The 20067-nt window shown below is 38.3% G+C and overlaps 1 protein-coding gene across 2 annotated transcripts in view; it reads left to right on the top strand.

Moving 5' to 3' along the window:
- SLC25A12 (solute carrier family 25 member 12) overlaps positions 1–20067 on the top strand; it is a 108453-nt gene that overhangs the window by 66682 nt on the left and 21704 nt on the right. For both annotated transcript variants that reach the window (XM_039239183.1, XM_039239184.1), the window contains 4 exons: positions 1141–1222; positions 2717–2875; positions 6002–6054; positions 6496–6576. In XM_039239183.1, the coding sequence (XP_039095114.1) occupies positions 1141–1222; positions 2717–2875; positions 6002–6054; positions 6496–6576 (375 nt within the window). The remainder of the gene's footprint in view (positions 1–1140; positions 1223–2716; positions 2876–6001; positions 6055–6495; positions 6577–20067) is intronic.

Raw genomic sequence — 20067 nt, 5'->3', positions numbered from 1 at the left:
TCAGTGGTGAGCTTGTAAAACCAGAAATAAGGGAGGCAAGGCTCTGAACTCTTGAAACTGTAGTTATTAAAGTTTTTCACTTTAGTCCCAAAGAAAAGCATTTGACTTTGATTTACCTATACATACATAACAATCCTAGTTATGTTATTGCTCCAGCCCTAATAAATGAGAGGTGGCAAAACCAAAGTAGGAGGGCATTTGTGAAAGAAGTAATGGCTGTGAGGCATGGGAAGATAGCATGAACAGGTGCATAAGATCTTGATGCAGTAACTGATGGACCTAGGAATCTGATGACTTTCAGTCATTAGAGAAGGTAGTTTTTATGATCAACATTCTCTGATTTAAGAATCAAGATAGTTTGTGTACATTTTAGAAATATATTTTTTGGGGGCACCTGGGTGGCTTAGTCGGTTAAGCGTCCGACTTTTGCTTAGGTCATGATCTCACAGTTCGTGGGTTCGAGCCCCGCGTCGGGCTCTGTGCTGACTGCCAGCTCAGAGCCTGGAGCCTGTTTCAGTCTGTGACTCCCTCTCTCTCTGAGCCTCCCCTGCTCATGCTCTCTCTCTCTCTCTCTCTCCTAGAAATAAATAAAACATTAAAAAAAAATTAAAAAAAAAGAAATATACTTTTTTAATGTTTGTTTATTTTTGAGAGAGATCAGGCAAGAGCGGGGCAGCGGTAGAGAAAGAGGGAGACAGGAATCAAAGAAGGCTCCGCACTGACAGCAGCAAGCCCGATGCGGGGCTCAAACTCACAAACTGTGAGATCATGACCCTAGCTCAAGTTGGATGCTTAACTGACTTGAGCCACCCAGGCTCATTTTTGAAACATTAAAAAATTTTAAGTTTGTTGAAGTAAAGAACAGGGGAAAGATTTTATACTTGAAATATTTATTTACCTGAAAGATTCACTTCTCTGGAATGATAGTGTATTCCCCAATATTAGCAGAGATCAAATATTAATAGGCTTGTAAGAAAAAATGGGCGAGAAGAAGGCAACTGTGTCTCGTAGGCTGAATGTTGTTTTCAAATGCTAATTGAGGTATCTATTTTAAAATCTTAAAATAGCTGAATTGTAGCCTTTTTTATTTGCCATATACTTTTCCAAATTTTTTTTTACATGTTTTTTTCTCCCCGACAGCAATCTCACGGTTTAGGCAGGCCGATCTGGCTCCAGATTGCCGAGTCTGCTTATAGATTCACTCTGGGCTCAGTTGCTGGAGGTGAGTGACATGTCTATGTGCTGTTTCAAGCTTGTGTTAATGTAATATTATCTCACTAGACCGAGACATAGCAGAGGTGCAATTCATTGTTCCTGCGGGTCATGACTGCAGAGCTTTCTGAAGTGTTCTTTATTTTTACCTGTGATCAGAGGATCCATGGCCCCTCTGGCTCCAGTCTGTCTTCAGGACAAAACCCCTGTAATAAAGTGAAAGTCTCGATGTGTGCTGCACTCACCTTAATTATCCTGGTTAAGACAAGTATGAAGAAATGGAAATAATGGTGTTGGGGGTGAGGGCAGGTAGGAAATCAAGATTTGGGGTACAAATCCCAGAACCTTATAAAATAAATCAGCCCCCTAAAGTGATTGATTCACTTTTGCTTTTCTACTTGTGTTTTTTTCCCTCTCCCTCTTCATTGGCTGAAAAATTATCTAGACTTGTAGTTAATATTTGCTAAAATGAACCCCTACTCCCGGGCAACATTTGAGAGACTTTTTTTTCCTTAAATCTCTCCATGGAAAATGTGTAGAATCTGAAGTTGCTTTGTTGAGAAGAACCTAGGTGCTGTGATTAAAATGCTTATGATTTTTCAAAACAAGCCTGAACTGATGAAACTATTGTTTTTTCCTGAAATTTTCAGTTTCAGTTTTAGAAGTTGCAGAACATGGTTTTTTTTTTTTTTTTTTAAATATTTTTATTTATTTCTAGGAGAGAGAGAGAGACAGCGTGAGCAGGGGAGGGTCAGAGAGAGAGGGAGTCACAGACTGAAACAGGCTCCAGGCTCTGAGCTGGCAGTCAGCACAGAGCCCGACGCGGGGCTCGAACCCACGAACCGCGAGATCATGACCTAAGCGAAAGCCGGACGCTTAACCGACTAAGCCACCCAGGCGCCCCTAACATGTTTTGGTTTTTAACAGTTGAAAAATATAACACTCCAGTTCATTTTATAAATTTTTCAATGTCAGAAATTCCAAAACCTGGAATTAAAAAGAAAAACAACATAAAAAAACTCAAATTCTGTACAAAGGGATAGAGTCATGTTGAGATATGGTTCCGATATTATGGTCATAACCAAGATTAATTTACCAAAATGCTTTAGTAAACTAAATTTTAAAATTACAGCTACCTTTTTGTACATATATGATTATTTTAAGGAGGTAAATGGTATAATGTTTAGGCATTGAATGGAAACTATAAAGAAATACTGTATATATAATAGTTTCGTGGTATGATGGAAATCAAGTCTTGATGACTTAATGTTGGTGATGACTTGAAAAATGCAGGGTGGCTGTTCTCTGAAGCAGCTGTATTTATGGGTCCCAAATGCTAGCCTGTCATCCTTCGGCAGTGTATGGGAGAAAGAAGAACAGCATACAGTCTCTTTGTGAGAATAGATACCGTGTTTTGTTTTCTAGTCATTTGAGATTTGTTGTCCTTAAAGAGCCGCCATTTAATTACCCTCTCTTCTAAGCGTAAAACTTGTTTTGTTTGTAGCTGTGGGAGCCACTGCAGTATATCCTATAGACCTGGTGAAGACCCGCATGCAAAACCAGCGTGGCACTGGCTCTGTTGTTGGGGAGCTGATGTACAAAAACAGCTTTGACTGTTTTAAGAAAGTCTTGCGTTATGATGGCTTCTTTGGACTCTACCGGGGTGAGTAACTGTATCTTAGCTGCTGGAGTTAGTGGTTTTATCTCACCAGCAGCATATTTTAACTCCTTCATTACAAAAAAAGTGTATAGCCTGTCCAGACAGAGTAGAGCAGTTTCTCTCTCTTAATTTTCTTGTTGCTTGTTTCTTTTTTTACATTCTTGCTGGTAACTAGTATTATGAGTGTGCAGACAAGTCCTTTACTTCTTCTGGTATATATACTTCATGTATATTTCATGGAATCCAAATTCTGCATTTGTCCCAACATGGGCCTGTGGTCTCTGTGCTCTGACAAACTCAGGCACATGTCTGCAAGTGCAGCAAAGGATGACAGCTAAGAAATAGCTGCTTTTCTCAAAGAGTTAGAGAAAAGAGGTGTGCCTCTTCTCTGTGAAATAGAAGCCCGGCAGTTAGTTGAAGGAGAGTTTACCCTCTATGCACTTGTTGCAATTGAAAGAGATATCACATGTGTTTGTCTCTTCCAAGGAGACCATTCACAAGTCTTTTTTTTTTTTTTTTTCCAGTGAGTCATCTGAAGTTAAAAAAAAAAATGAATAAAAGAAAACCCTTGGCTCCAAGTCTCATTCTCTCTCCTTTCCTCCCTTTAGCTCAGAGGCACTGAGTAAAAGCAGAGAGATTTTCTTTTGCAGAGAATGTTACCAAGTTGGCTGAGCACAGTGCTGTCAGCATCAGAGGCAACAGCCCCTTGTAGAATTCTCCCCACCCCCCGTTGGCTTTGTAGGAACTTGTTCTCTTTGGAGAGGGAATGACTTTCATGTACATGTTTTCACATTAGAATTTAGAGTTTCCTTTGGGAGGGAGATTAATTTTTTAATCCCTTTGGGCGCCACTTGGAATTCTTTGAAAATATTCTCTACATGCTCAAGTCCAGGGTGCTTATATAATTTACTGTACTTATTTGTTTGCACACACGGTCTCATTAATCTGTAGCTCACTCTGAGCTCTGTTGAACTGTTTGGCCTAGAACCTCTTCCTTGGAAAGAAAGATTGGACCTGAACACAGCTTATGCTCATGGACAGGAGAAAAAAACACCTCTGGTTAGCATTATTTGCAGATATTCAAGTGAAAAGTGTATATCTGATACACTCACAGTTAAAGGAAAGGGTCGTGAGGATGCCCATTATTGGCATTTTATATAGAATAAGAAAAGAGAGTGGTTTTGAAATCAAAGTAGGCTTAAATACCCTGCTCCTAAAAATGAATGTAGTTAATTTTACTCAGATATTCAGAACTCCACCCTCTCTGAATTCCAGCTGTATCACATGTACTCCACGGGAGAAAGGTGCATGTTGTCCAGAATGCAGATCTGTGCCTGGGAATGCTTATTTTAAGCTGTATTAAACCCTACATATCTAGATATTATTTAATGAGGAATTTAATGAAGGTTGAGTGGTGCTAAGGTTTTTCTTTCCTTTGTCATCTCCAATCTTTCTTTGTTGAAAAATGACCTTTCTTCCTCCGTGGTATACTTTTTCTCTATCAGAAGTAACCTAGATATATACTACACGTTTAGCCTTCTCAATGCGTGGATGCTTACAGAAAATTTCATTTGGGAGAGATGTCATGTTAATTAAATGAGTCCAATATAGCAAGTTTGGGGGTGGGGGAGAGGTGGAGGGATTGTTAGCTTTATCCAGGATGTGAGCTGATAAAAATCAGTTATTTAAATGAGAGACTCTTGTATTAGGGAAAAGATCGTAGGAGTCCTGTATGTGAACACTATGATTATTGAGATTGTCATATATTGCTTAGAACTGGTCCATTATTCTGTCAGATGATTGACAAAATTGTTGACAGATTAGCCTAAATTTCTTTGCAGGCAACAGTGATAAAGTGACATAAATCAGTACTTTATTAAGATTCCATGAGCCTTATTGAGGCAAGTTGTAAAACAAATACACATGCTGACATGGTTGTATAGAAGTTAGATGAAAAGTAATAGAGCCTCATAATCATGAAGGTTAGAAAGTTAAGACTGCCATCTGCTGATTTATTCTTTTAAATCAGTCTGCTACCCATTAAAGGTGTGTGCAGATTTGTGTTGTCATTGATAATTCAGTTTGACTGACAGTAGCCTGTATGTATGATTACTTGCTGGCTCTCAACTCCTAGAAGATCACTCAGCAGTATCCTCAAAGTAGGCTTAAGATCAGCAGTGAGGGTGCAAACACGTACATAACTCTCCCTTGGCTGGGTGATTTAAAGGATATAGAATGTTTATTGTTAGCATCTTTAAAAAATGTATGCAAAAAATGTATGCCAACAATTTGAGTAATCTGTGTGCTTTACAAAGCTGAGCCTTATGAATATCTACAGATGTTGAATTGTTTATATATTTTTTTCTTTTCCATTTTGCAGCCAGTCTGGGAAATTTAACTTTCTAAGAATAATGATTTCCTTTGTTTTAAGAATATTCTTTTGAAATGTCTTAAGTTTGACATACATTAGTAAATAAGAATGTAGCAGGCATATGTTTTTGCTTGTAAAGGATATCCATTAAATGATACTTAAAACTGCATTTTTCTTTGCAGTTTTGGCTTCCTTTAAAATAACTGGTACTGAATTCTGGTTTTCTCTAAAGAGAAAGTTATGGAAGTTGGTGTTCTGTCATAACCAAACCACTGTATGCTATTACATAGGTAGCAGCATTTGTGGCAAAATCTGATCAACAGCACGTTTTGCAGAGGTTTTGCAAGCATACAACACTGGCTTCTCTAAAGTGTCTGTGTTTGTTTGTTTGTTGTTGGTTGTAAGGTGAGGGGATTTGATTACATTGTTATTGGCAATGTTCAGGAGTAGAAAAGATCCATGGGCTCCGTTCCTTCCTCACACACTTTTTGGGAGGGGTTAGATAATAAGGCTTTAAAGGAAGCATGCTTAAGAAAAGGATTTATAGCCTTAAGAAAGCATAACATTATATTTGACATAAATATTATATACCTGTACAGAATTTTTAGGACACAGAATGTTTAGTCCATTTTCCGTATTTTAATGAAAGCCCTAAAATGTTTGATGAGTGAATAATATGGGGGAAACCATTGCTTGCTGGGTTTGTATGTTCATGTTTAGTACATTCATATTGTTAATGCTTCTTTCTGTTTACCTAGGTCTGATACCACAGCTTATAGGGGTTGCTCCAGAAAAGGCCATTAAACTGACTGTAAGTATCTTTCTCATTGAATTTATGCCTTTTGTTTAGATTATCATTAAGCCAAAAATTAATGGTGATGCTCCTGAGATTGGCACACTTGAGACATTCGTAAAACTTTAAACTTTAATGTAGACATTTAAAACTTCTTTGAAAGTTTATATACATTGAGAGAGAAAGGGAGAGAGAGAGAACCAGCAGGGAAGGAGCAGAGAGAAAGGGGAACAGAGGATCTGAAGTGGACTCTGTGCGGACAGAAGAGAGCCTGATGCAGGGCTCAAACTTCCAGACTGAGATCATGACCAGTGCTGAAGCCGAATGCTTAACCAACCAAGTCACCCAGGCACCCCGACACTTGATAATGTTTAATTTTATCATGAGACAAATATTTTTATGACTTGGAAAGTGAAATGGTTGAGAATTCTAGGTAACTGATGTTGTCTTTCTGATTAGGTTAATGATTTTGTCCGGGACAAATTTACCAGAAGAGATGGCTCCATTCCACTTTTAGCAGAAATCCTTGCTGGAGGTTGTGTAAGTATTAATCTTGGGCATTTCTCATGGCAAGTATGTTCCTTTAGCCTTTTTTGCGTATTAGTGACATTCCCTCTGAACTCAAGGGATTCTAAGATCTTCTCTGTGATCATAAGGAATGCTTTTTAATTTCATTGTATGATCTGATTTTAAGTGCAGAAAAGAGGTATTTTTGTCAGCTCTAACTCTTAGAAGCTCCTGACATTCTGTTCCATACTTTATAAAGTTCGAGTTCTGATTCTTAAATATTATAGAAAATAGAGTAGTGGGTCAAGTTCCCCTACATTCATATTGTCTGAAACTTTAAAATAAGTGTGAGATGACTGATTAATTGGTCTCTTATATTTCAGGTGTAGGGCTGAGTAAACCATTGTGGCTTAATTATAATTTTCCTTCTTTAGGGACCAGAGGTTATAGCAAACAACCATAATTATGTTAAGGCTATTACAATTCTGAATGCAGAGATTCAGATTATATTTAATTAAAACACAAAGGGTTCTATCTTTAAAATGTGAATATAACATTATATTTAGACCAATTCTCAAATCTAAGTTTGTAGCTCAACTGATTTTATTTATGGTGTTCATTTCAAATTTTGTTAGTACACGATTTAAGACTTATTTAGTCCATTTGGTCCCTGAAGACGTTAATAATTTCCAGTTGAATTGGCTGACAATCTTGGCTAAACCCTCCTCAGTTGCTTGTGGAACTTGAGGTGATAAGGTCAGTGACCTTTGCAGCTTTTAATTCAGAGAAGATGCCCTGAGGGTCAGAGAGAGGGGCTGCTCTGGATTCTTCTTGATGAGATTTGTCAGCCTGGTACATACCTGGGACCTCACCTTTGTGCAACTGAAGTTCCTATGAAGAGGTGACTTGGGCTCTCTCTGTGTGTGTACATATGTTCCTATGTATGTATGTCCATTTGTGTGTATGCTTGCACACATGCCCGCCCAAGTACATTCTCAGGAAGAAAATTCACCTCTTTGGCTAACTTTATTTTTTCATGAAGGACAAATAGCAATCATAGAATAAGACCTTTGTTTAAGCGGATCACAAAAAATATAGTTTCTCTTCTTCCTTTACCCTAATTAGATGCTGTAATTATTTCTCTTCTCATGAGAGAATGTTTGCAAATCGTAAATTTCTTTTTCTCAGTCGTTTTAGTTTTAGTTTGGTTAAGAAATTTCTCAACTTAGTTTTGCAACTGCTCATGCGTACATTGGCCAGAAATCTCCTGAGTCACGCTCTTTCTGTTCCATGTAGCTAATTATTTCTGTTTCCATTTGTAATACCCAGAGGTTTTTGCCCATGAAACTGACCTGTTCCCATGTCTGACATATGACCTAGGTGGTTAAACCGTAATCAGATATTTGGTTCCTTTGTTTTTCCTACCATGGACCCTGTTTGTAGGTTTGAACTTTGGGAATTTCTATTGAAGTCTGGGGTGCCTTGAGGGTTGTGCTGACACTCTAAATTTCTTCTTTAATTGTGACTTTTTTCTGAGAGCTTTGATGGATTGTCTAGTTGGAAATTGACAGCATGAAAAATAGATAGGTTGGGTTGTAGGCAGAATGATGAGGTTGTCTGCATTTCTTCACCTTAAACATTTTCTGCTTCCCTCTTTTTTCTAAATTTCTTCTTCATTCAAAGAGAAAAGAAAATCTGTAATTATTGAGTTTGTATTGATGAATTTGATTATACTACAGTGTAAATGATTGTTAAAGCGTAGTCTGCCAGCTCTCCCAAAGGTCTATGTATTTCAACAGAAAATAAAGCCTTAAACGAAACGATTGAGTCTCTGTGTAAAGAATATCAGCCACATAGGGGCGCCTGGGTGGCTCAGTCGGTTAAGCATCCAACTTTGGCTCAAGTCATGATCTCATGGTTTGTGGCTTTGAGTCCCGCGTCAGGCTCTGTGCTGACAGCCAGCTCAGAGCATGGAGCCTGCTTCAGATTCTGTATCTCCCCTTCTCTCTGACCCTCCCCTGCTCACGCTGTCTCTTTCTCAGAAATAAATAAAAAACATAGAAAAAAAAAAGAATATCAGCCACTGTGGAATATAGGAATGCTCTCTTTACCAAATGAAAACCTGATAAATAGCCTCCAGATAAACACTGGAAAGAGCAGCTATCTGAGTTTGATCATGAGAACCCTCAGCATCCTGGCTAGTGGCAGTGATACAATGTGCAGTGTCCATGTGGGTATTTGGCTGAATGCTGTCAGTGCCACCAGCTAAGAACAATGCTGATGTTTTTCCAAAAATCACTCAGTTTTAAAGACTACTTTGTGTTAACCTAATGTAGGTTATTTCAGAGGAAATGGCTCAAACTGAGCATTCAGTGTTGGTTTTATAGGTTTTTTCCCCAGGAGAAGGATCATCTAGGACTTGGGCTTTGAGTTGCCTATCTATGGGAGAGAAATTCTGCTATGAAAATGATTGCTGCCCTCTAGGAAAAATGGTGTTGATTGATGAGATAATGAATTGAACAAGAAATAAAAATACCTGATCCTTAGACCTTATTTTTTGTTGTTGTTTGTTTTGTTTTATGATTTAAAAAAAAAAATTTTATTTATTTCTAGGAGAGAGAGAGAGACAGTGTGAGCAGGGGAGGGTCAGAGAGAGAGAGGGAGACACAGACTCTGAAATAGGCTCCAGGCTCTGAGCTGGCAGTCGGCACAGAGCCCGATGCGGGGCCCGAATCCACGAACCCCGAGATCATGACCTAAGCGAAAGTCGGACGCTTAACCGAGTAAGCCACCCAGGCACCCCTGTTTTATGATGTTTTTAAAAACATATGATATTTGATACATGGCAAAGAATACACACTATATAAATCTAAAGAGTAATAATAAAATGAGCATCTATAAGCCTGTCACCTAATTAAAATATTACATTGACCCTGGGTTTTGTTTCTAATGTAGCTCAAATCTGCTAAGATTGCTAATGACTGATAGGGAGTTTTCCTATCAAACATTTTATAGGCATTAACTATTTCATTATCATTCCCACCTAGAGTTGAAGAAAAGAAACCTAAGTGAGAGCCAGTACTTAGTAAATGGTAAAGTTAAGGTTCAAACCACTTTTTTTCAAATCCATATTTATTCATATTTGGTATCTTTCCATTTATTCATTCTTCCATTTATTCATTCTCATTCAACAAGCTGTCAGGACTGAGAAGGATTTAGTTTCTTTTTTCCTGTGAAGAAAACCAGACTTAGGATATGTTTATGTCTCATAGAAAAAGAGTAGTTCCTGATCATTCTCACCAGATAAAACTTAATCTTAAATCTAATCATATTCTGTGGTGATTTGAAAGTAGAATTTCATATTGTGATTTGCTTCATTCCTACATATCACTAAAGAAAATACATGCTTATTATAATTCATCATAATAGCTGCCATTTCTTCAGCATTTCATACTGGACTTGTACTTTATAGGTGTCTTCTCATTATTCTCAGCTAGAGTTGAAGAAACTAACGGCTCAGTGAAATGCAGCAATATTTGGTATCTGTTTCTGTTTATTCGTTCTTTATTTTCTCATTCATTGAATTCTATGTTTCAAGAATATTTTTAAAGCAACAGCTTTATGAAGCTATAATTCTCATACCCTCCAGTTGCCCCACTTTAAAGTGTACCGCTCAGCAGTTTTTAGTATATCCACAGAGTTGTGCAGCTCTCACCAAAGTCAATTTTAGAACATTTTTATCACCCCAGAAAGAAACCTGGCACCCTCTAGCTATCGCCCACCAGTCTTTCCTCTTTCCCTCTGCCAAGTCTTAGGCAGCCATTAATAAACTTTACATCTCTACAGATTCACCAGTTCTGGACATTTCATATAAATAGAATGAAAAATGTGTGGCTTTTTGTGTCTGGGTTTTTTAAATTAAGCATAGCGTTTTCAAGGTTTATCCATGTTGTAGCAGGGATCATGCTTCAGGCCTTCTTATTGCTGAATAGTGCTCCATTATGTAGATATTTCACATTTTGTTTCTTTATTCATCAGTTGTTGATCATTTGGATTGTTTCTACTTTGTGGCTTTTATGAACATTAATGTAAAAAGTTTTATGTGGTCATGTGTTTTCACTTCTCTTGGGTATATACCCAGGAGTGGAATTGGTGGGTCATATAGTATTGGTGGGTCTAATTTGTATTTTGTGGAACAGCCAGACTGTTTTCCAAAGGGGCTGCACAATTACACATTCCTACCAGCAGTGTAGGAGCTTTCAGATGTCTCCACATCCTTGTCATTGATATATAGTCATCCTAGTGGATATGAAAGTTACCTTGTTGTGATCTAATGATTGATACTGTTGAGCATCTTTTTAAGAATGTATAGGCATTTATATATCTTCTTGGAAGAAATGTCTATTCAGAACCCGTGCCTGTTTTTAAAATTGGGTTGTCATTTATTAAGTGATAAGAGTTCTATGTATATTTAGAGTCCCTTACCAGATATGTGATTCCTAATATTTTTACTTTCTTGACTATGTCCTTTGAAGAATTGGACTTTGATTTTAATGAAGTTCAATTTAATTATATTTTGTTGCTTGTGCTTTTGGTGTCATATCTAAGACATTATTGCCTAATTCAAGATCACATAGATTAATACCTGTTTTCTGCTGAGAATTTTATAGTTTTAGCTCTTAAATTTAGGTCTTCAATCTTTCACACAAATTATTAACCTTAATGTTTTAGGATCTTTTGCTCTGAGCATGAAGATTATTAAATGACAGTTTTATTTTTCATTGTCAACATTTTGGTACATATTTTCTTCTAATGTTCTCATACATATGCTCATGTCTGTGTACACACACACACACACACACACACACTCCCCACTCTCATACACACACTTTTTTAAAACCAGATGGAAGTTTCGTTGACTCTAATTTCCTGATCAAAGATGCAGGCTGCTTTTTACTTTCCTTTTTTCTTTTTTAAGTGTGTGTGGTGAGGAGGGACAGAGGGTGAAGGTGACAGAGGATCTAAAGTGAGCTCTGCGCTGACAGCAGAAAGCATGATGTGGGGCTCGAACTCAGGAGCCACAAGATCATGACCTGAGCCAAAGTCAGACGCTTAAGTGACTGAGCCGCCTAGGTGCCACAAGGCTGCTCTTACTTTCTAAAGGCAGCAGAGAATCACAGCAGAACATTTCACTTTGGAAGTAGAATATAACCTTTGAGTAGAAATAAAATAGTGTGCATTTTTAAATTTTAAATCTTCATTGTGAACATTAGCCAACTTTTAAAAATATCTATACCAAAACTTTGAAAAAAACTTATAATTCAGAATTTATAATAATATAGATGTGCTATCATAAATTTTTTGTTGTTGTAGTATCTATATCACAGTTACCCTTTTTCTTTTAACATTTTTATTTTTAAAAATTTATGTCCAAGGTAGTTAGCATGTAGTGCAATAATGATTTCAGGAGTAGAATCCAGTGATTCATCCCCTACATATACACACTGTGCTCATCCCAACAAGTGTCCTCCTTAATGCCCTCACCCATTTAGCCCACCCCTTCACCCATAACCCCTCCACCAACCCTCAGTTTGTTCTCTGTATTTGAGTCTCTTATGTTTTATCTCACCCTCCCTGTTTTTATATTATTTTTGCTTCCCTGCCCTTATGTTCATCTGTTTTGTATCTTAAGTTCTACATATGAGTGAAATTGTATATTTGTCTTTCTCTGACTAATTTCCCCTAGCATATAATACATTCTAGTTCCATCCACATTGTTGCAAATGGCAAGATTTTATTTTTTTGATTACCAAGTAACATTCCATTGTATACATATACCACATCTTCTTTTTTTTTTTAAATTTTAAACGTTTTATTTATTTCTGAGAGGGAGAGAGAGAGACAGCATGAGCAGGGGAGGGTCGAGAGAGAGGGAGATACAGAATTTGAAACAGGCTCCAGGCTCTGAGCTAGCTGTCAGCACAGAGCCCGACGTGGGGATCGAACCCACGAACTGTAGGTTCATGACCTGAGCTGAAGTCAAACACTTAACCGACTGAGCCACCCACATGCCCCACATCTTCTTTATCCATTCATCAGTCCATGGACATTTGGACTCTTTCCATACTTAGGCTATTATTGATAGTACTGCTATAAACATTGGGGTGCATGTGCCCCTTTGAAACAGCACTCCTGTATCCTTTGGAAAAATACCTAGTAGTAAAATTGCTGGGTTGTAGGGTAGTTCCATTTTTAATTTTTTGAGGAACCTCCATACCATTTTCCAGAGTGGCTGCACCGCTTTGCATTCCCACCAGCAATGTAAAAGGGTTCCTCTTTCTTTGCATTCTCGCCAACAGAGAATTTCCCGAGTTATTAATTTTAGCCATTCTGACAGGTGTGAGGTGGTATCTCATTGTGGTTTTGATGTGTATTTCCCTGATGATAATACAGTTACGCTTGAGTTAGTTTTACAGTTCTACAGAGAGGGAAAGCAGAAGTGTGTTTCTGCCTGGGATCAAACCAGGGACCTTTCGTGTGTGAGGTGAACATGATAACCGCTACACTAAGGAAGCCAGCTCTCGTAGTATCTATAAATTGACCGTTAGGTTTAACAATTGCTTGAACCTCTCTAGGTGGGTCTGGGGCAGTATTTTGTGTATAGTTACCCATAAATATATGTTACAGATGCTGTATATGAAATATTTGGTTTCAAATAATTTTTTTCTCATTGTTCTTATAGGTAAGCCATTCTTATCAAGCCATATGTTTTTGTTTTTCTGTTAGAAGATCTCTGTACATGTAGAAATACATACATATGTGTGTACACACATATTACATGTCCTTATCAGACATAATATAATTGAGTGCTTAATTATGATACCTGTTGTGAGCAAGAATAATACTTTAATGTCAACTTAAGAATTTTCAAAGTACTTTAATATGCACATGGTCACTTCTTGTGAAATAGGTAGATGAGGAACAGAAGGTTAGAAAGGTAAAGTCTCACCCCAAATCACACAGCTAATACATGCTGCAGGTTTCATGTGAGTACCAAGTATTTTGATTTTTAAGACCAATTCCTTTTATTTAATAATGCTCTCTTGGAGAATCAAATCCAGACCCTCTTCATGTGTCAAAATAAATCTAGGTGAGCCTATTCAACTTTGTAATGACTTTTTTTTTCTTTTTAAATTATATTGTTATATATGTAATAAAAATGTAGCATATAGCTGAATATGTACACATAGATATATAACTTATTTAGGTACTATTAACATACCAAAAAAAATGAACAGATCTTAGATAGCAGCTCAGTGGGTTTTAACAATTGTATATACCCATGAAATCACCACTCAAGATAAGATACAGAACATTTCACCCCAGAAAACTGATTCATTCCTCTTTCTAATCAGTCATTCCTCTGTACCCCCAGGCAACCACTATTCTGTTTCCTCTTATATTTGATATAAATAAAGTTATACAAAATGTATCCTTTCATAGGTGGACTCTTGCTAAACATGTTTTCAAGAGTCATCGTATTATGTGGGTATCAGTAGTTGGTTTTTATTTTTAATTTTACTGAGTATTATTCCACTGTATGAATTGACCGTACTTTGCTTATTTGTTCTTCTGTTGATGGACATTAAAAAAATTTTATTAATGTTTATTTAGTTTTGAGAGAGAGAGAGAGACAGAGACAGAGTGCGAGCAGTGGAAGGGCAGAGAGAGAGGGAGACACAGAATCTGAAGCAGGCTCCAGACTTTGAGCTTTCAACACAGAGCCCGATGTGTGGCTTGAACCCACAGACCTCAAGATCATGACCTGAGCTGAAGTCAGTCACTTAACTGCTACCCAGGCACCCCCTGTTGATGGACATTTGAGGTTTTTTTGTCCAGTTTGTTATAAATAAGGTTGCTATAAACATTTCTTGTACAAATCTTTTTGTCAGCATTTTATGGGTGAGTATCTAAGAGTAGAATAGGGTATAGGTACATTCAATTTAAAAGAAACTGCTAGATGGGGCGCCTGGGTGGCTTAGTCGGTTAAGTGTCCGACTTTCGCTTAGGTCATGATCTCGCGGTTCGTGGGTTCAAGCCTCGCGTCGGGCTCTGTGCTGACTGCCAGCTCAGAGCCTGGAGCCTATTTCAGAGTCTGTATCTCCCTCTCTCTCTGACCCTCCCCTGCTCACGCTGTCTCTCTCTCTCTCTCTCCTAGAAATAAATAAAAATATTTAAAAAAAAAAATAAAATAAAAAAAAAATAAAAAAAAATAAAAGAAACTGCTAGGGTCTCTGTCTGACTTGGGAATCATAGTGATGCTGGCTTCATAAAATGAATCCAGAAGTTTTCCTTTGATTTCTATTTTTTGGAATAGCTTTAAATGAATGGGTATTAACTCTGATTTAAATGTCTGGTAGAATTCCCCACAGAAGCCATCTGGCCTAGGGCCCTTATTTGTTGGGAGATTTTTGATAACTGATTCAATTTCTTCACTAGTTATGGGTCTGTTCAGATGTTCTGTCTCTTCCTGTGTGAATTTTGGTAGTGCATGTGTGTTTAGTAATTTGTCCATTTCTTCTAAGTTGTCCAATTTGTTGGCATATAAATTTTCATAGTATTCACTGATAATTGCTTGTGTAATAAGTCCATTTTCATTTATGATATTGTCTATTTGGGTGCTCTCTCTTTACTTCTTTTTTTTTCTTTCTCTTTTCTTTTGAGAAGCCTGGCTAGAGGTTTGTCAATTTTGTTTAATTTTTCAAAAAACCAATTCGTGGTTTCATTGATCTGTTCAATTGTTTTTTGGGATTCTATATTTGTTATTTCTGCCCTGATTTTTATTATTTCTCTTCTGCTGGGTTTGGGGTGCTCTTGTTGCTTTCTGTCTAGTTCCTTTAGGTGCACTGTTAGATTTTGTACTGGCATTTTCTCTAATTTCTTGAAATAGGCCTGGAATGCAATGTACTTTCCTCTTAGAACTGCCTTTGCTGCATCCAGTAGAGCTTGAATTGTTGTATTTTCATTTTTATTTGTTTCCATATATTTTTAAAATTTCTTCTCTAATTGCCTGATAGGCCCATTCATTTGTTAGTAGGGTGTTCTTTAACTTCCATGTTTTTGGAGGTTTTCCAGACTTCTTCCTGTGGTTGATTTTAAGTTTCATAGCATTGTGATCTGAAAGTGTGCATGGTATGATCTCTGTTCTTTTATATTTATTGAGGGTTGCTTTATGTCCCAGTATGTGATCTATCTTGGAGAATGTGTCATGGGCACTTGAGAAGAAAGTGAATTCCATGGCCTCAGGTTGTAGAGTTCTAAATATGTCTGTCAAATCCGTCTGGTCCAATGTGTCATTCAAGTCCATTGTTTCTTAAATGATTTTCTGTCTAGTTGATCTATCCATTGCTGTAAGTGGAGTATTAAAGTCCCCTGCTATTAGCACATTCTTATCCATAAGATTGTTTCTGTTTGTGATAGTTTTATGTATTTGGGTGCTCCTGTATTTGGTGCGTACACATTTATAATTGTTAGCTCTTTCTGATGGATAGACCCTGTCATTATTATATAATGCCCTTCTTCATCCCTTGTTACTGCCTTTACTTTAAAGTCCAGTTTGTCTGATATGATATGGCTACTCTAGCTTTCTTTTAACTTCCAGTAGCATAATAGATATTTTTCCATCCCCTTATTTTTAATCTGAAGGTGTCCTTAGGTCTAAAATGAGTCTCTTGTAGACAGCAGATAGATGGATTTTGTTTTTTTATCCATTCTGCTACGCTATGTCCTTTGATTGGAGCATTGAGTCCATTTACATTTGGTGTTATTATTGAAAAATATGGGTTTACAGTCATTGTGTTCTTTGTTGTATTCAGCCTTGTGGTGGTTTCTCTGGTACCTTGTGTTCCTTGCAACGTTTCTTCATAGAGTCCCCTGTAGGATTTCTTGTAGCGCTGGTTTAGTGGTGATGAATTCTTTCAATTTTTGTTAATTTGGGAAAACATTTATCTCTCCTTCTATTCTGAATGATGAGCTTGCTGGATAGAGGATTCTTGCCTGCATATTTTTTTCTGTTCATCACATTGAAGATTTCCTGCCATTTCTTTTTGGCCTCCAAGTTTCAGTAGATTGGTCTGTCATGACTCTGATAGGTCTCCCTTTGTATGTTAGGACCCTTTTATCCCTAGCTGCTTTCAGGATTCTCTCTTTGTCCTTATATTTTCCCAGTTTCACTATCATATGTAGTGACAAAGATCAATTCAAGTTATGTCTGAGGGGAGTTCTCTGTGCCTCTTGGATTTCAATGTCTATTTCCTTTCCCAGATTTGGGAAGTTCTCAGCTATAATTTATTCAAGTACTCCTTCAGCGCCTTTCCTTCTCTCTTCCTCTTCTGGAATTCCTATGATACAGGTATTTTCCGTTTGATTGTATCACTCAGTTCTCGAACTGTCCTTTTGTGCTCCTGGATCAGTTTATTTCTCTTTTTTCTCGGCTTCCTCTTTTACTATAATTGTGTCTTCTAATTCACCTGTTCTCCTCTTTGCCTCTTCTATCCATACATTGGCTGCCTCCATTTTATTATGCACCTCATTTATAGCATTTTTAAATTCATCACAGCTATTTTTAAGCTCTATAGTCTTTGTAGCAATAGTTTCTCTGATGTCTTCCATGCCTTTCTCAAGCCCAGTGATTACTTTTATGACTATTGCTCTAAATTCTTGTTCAGTTATGTTGCTTGTATCTGTTTTGAGCAGTTCCTTAGCTGTCATTTCTTTCTGGAATTTCTTTCGAGGAGAGTTCTTCCATTTCATCATTTTGGCTAGCTTTCTGTCTCTTGTTACTTTTGAAAGCCTGTTATGCACTCTTCACCTGCGAGTACTGGTGTATTAAAGAAGGCTCTTTGACTGTCCAGGGCCTGTCCATTCAGGAGGTGTTCTTTGAATGGTGTCTCTTAGTCTCTCTTGTTGACTTTGGTTATTTTATTTCCCTACTCGTAGTGGCATTTGGGACTCTCCACCATGTGTACTTTGGCTTGTTTCTTGAGGTAGCCCTGGAAAGGAAAGCAGACAGACTAACACACAGGGAACAAAGGCACACAAACTCACAGACAAATCCAACAAACATGCAAACCGAAAGGGAAAAAGAAAAAAAAAAAGAAGGGAAAAAAAAGGAAAAACAAAACAAAGGAGGAAGGAGGAAAAGCAAATAATAAAAATTAAAATTAAAAAAATAAAGAAAAGAAGAAAGAAGAAACTCAAAAAACATAGGACAGTCTAAAAGCATAAAACCAGAATTCCCAGCTACAAATAAAGAGCAGGGTGTATGCAGTGTTGATGGAAGAGCATATACAAAGAGAGAAATGACAGGGCAGGGAGGAAGCGAAATTTGACTATGACCAGAGAGACTAAGAGGCTTAATTCACAGAGAGAAAGAGGAGAATATGGTAAGAGGTGAGGAGAAAGAAACGAAGATAATGTTCCTCAGAGAAACTATATAATCTTTTTTTTTTCCACATATACAATTGATTTTATTTTAAAATTATTTTTTAAAAAATGTTTGTTTATTTTTGAGAGACAGAGACAGAGAGAACAAGCTGGGGAGGGGCAGAGAGACAGGGAGACACAGACTCTGGAGCAGGCTCTAGGCTTGGAGCTGTCAGCACAGAACCTGATGCAGGGTTCAAACCCACAAACCGTGAGATCATGACTTGACCTGAAGTTGGCTGCTTAACCGACTGAGCCACCCAGGTACCCCATACAATTAATTTTATTTTATTTTTATTTTTTATTTTTTATTTTTTTTATTTTTTTTAATTTTTTTTTTTTTACAAATAGTTTATTGTCAAATTAGTTTCCACATAACACTCAGTGCTCATCCCCACAAGTGTCCTCCTCCATGCCCCTCCCTCCCTCCCCCCCCGCATCCATCNCCTCCCCCCCACATCCATCAGTCCTCAGTTTTTGTCAGCATTCAAGAGTCTCTCATGGTTTGCCTCTCTCCCTTTCCCCCACCATTTCTGCCCTTCTTCTCCCCCTTGTTCCTCCGTCAAGTTCCTCCTAATCCTCCTATACGTGCAAACATATGATATTTGTCCTTCTCTGCCTGACTTATTTCGCTCAGCATAACTCCCTCAAGGTCCATCCATGTTGCTACACATGGCCAGATTTCATTGTTTCTCATTGCCATGTAATATTCCATGGTATAGATAAACCACATCTTCTTGATCCATTCATCTGTTGATGGACACTTAGGCTCTTTCCGTGAGAAACTGTATAATCTTATTACTCCAGAGAGAGAGAGATAGAAAGGTATCAGTGGAGGTGTAGCATATACATCTAGAGAATGGATTAAATGTGACTTTAAGCAAACCAGTGACCAGAGTGCCCAGTCCAGCAGAGGGGAGGTATACCAATGAGACAAGGGAAAATATGTCTAATAGAAAGAATTGATCTAGAATTAATCACAGCAGTGCATCCAAGTTGGTCTTGCCCTGGGCTCTGGTAAGAAAAAAAAAATGCAGCTCTCTAGCAGGATGGGCGTTGTTTCATGTAAGTTGTGTAAGCAGGTCTTAGCCTCTACTGTATCCTATGGGCTGCTCCCTGAGGTGCCGCCTTGGTGGTTGTGGGAGAAAAATGGCGGCGCCCCAGTCCCTTCTGGAACCAAGCGTTGCAACTCACTCTTTTGGGTCCTGTCTCCCTGTGCCACGGTTGGGCGTAGCCAAGGTGGGCCATGCTCTGTGTCCCAAGCCACGCCTCGTTTCCAGATCTTAGTCTGGGACCCCATTGATATCGCCTGAAATAGACCCGTAGGCTGACTCCCTCCTAGCAGTTTCAAGCTTGTCACCTCCTCACTCAGGATTGAGCCAAGCTAGAAGAGCCGGAGAGTGGCTTCAGGCGCACCGCTTCCCCTCCAGGTCGAGCTGGGGAGGAGAGGAGCAGTTTCTCCTGGTGTTGCCTGGGACCAGGGTGTCTAGCTCAAGGTCAGCTGCACAGCTGGAAACCAGATCACTCTGTGTCCCAAGCCGAGATTTTTCTCTTTTACAGGGACAGTGGCAGTTCCTTGAGCAGTTTTAGCCGCTCTTTCTTTCCCCCTTGACTCACTGCAGCTCCCTGTAAAGGGGGCTCCCTCACCTCCCTCCGTGTCTCCAGGTTCCTGCCTATTTTTATCTTCCCCAGTTCACACTCACACTATAAGGTTGTTTTCTCAGTGGACTCTGTCTCATTTTCCTCCCAAACTTCTGGATTCTGTAAGGGTTCCTATGGCTTTAGGCCTTCCGCATTTGAGAGATGTGGGCGAGTGAAATGTATCGAGCTCCTTACTTCTCCACCATCTTGCCTCCTCCTCCCAATATGGTATTTTTGACTGTAGTCACCTTGCTGTATATTACATACCCATGATTTAATTATTTTATGCCTGGAGGTTTGTGTGTCTTGACCCTTATCTCCTATTTCGCCCACCCCTCCTTTCCCCCTACCTTCTGCCAACCAGCAGTCTGTTCTCTGCACCTATGAGTTTTGTTTTAC

Source organism: Hyaena hyaena, unplaced genomic scaffold (assembly GCF_003009895.1).
Source record: "Hyaena hyaena isolate Hyena2069 unplaced genomic scaffold, ASM300989v1 scaffold_154, whole genome shotgun sequence".
Taxonomy (NCBI): Eukaryota; Metazoa; Chordata; class Mammalia; order Carnivora; family Hyaenidae; genus Hyaena; species Hyaena hyaena.
This window is presented reverse-complemented; position numbering and strand designations above follow the sequence as displayed.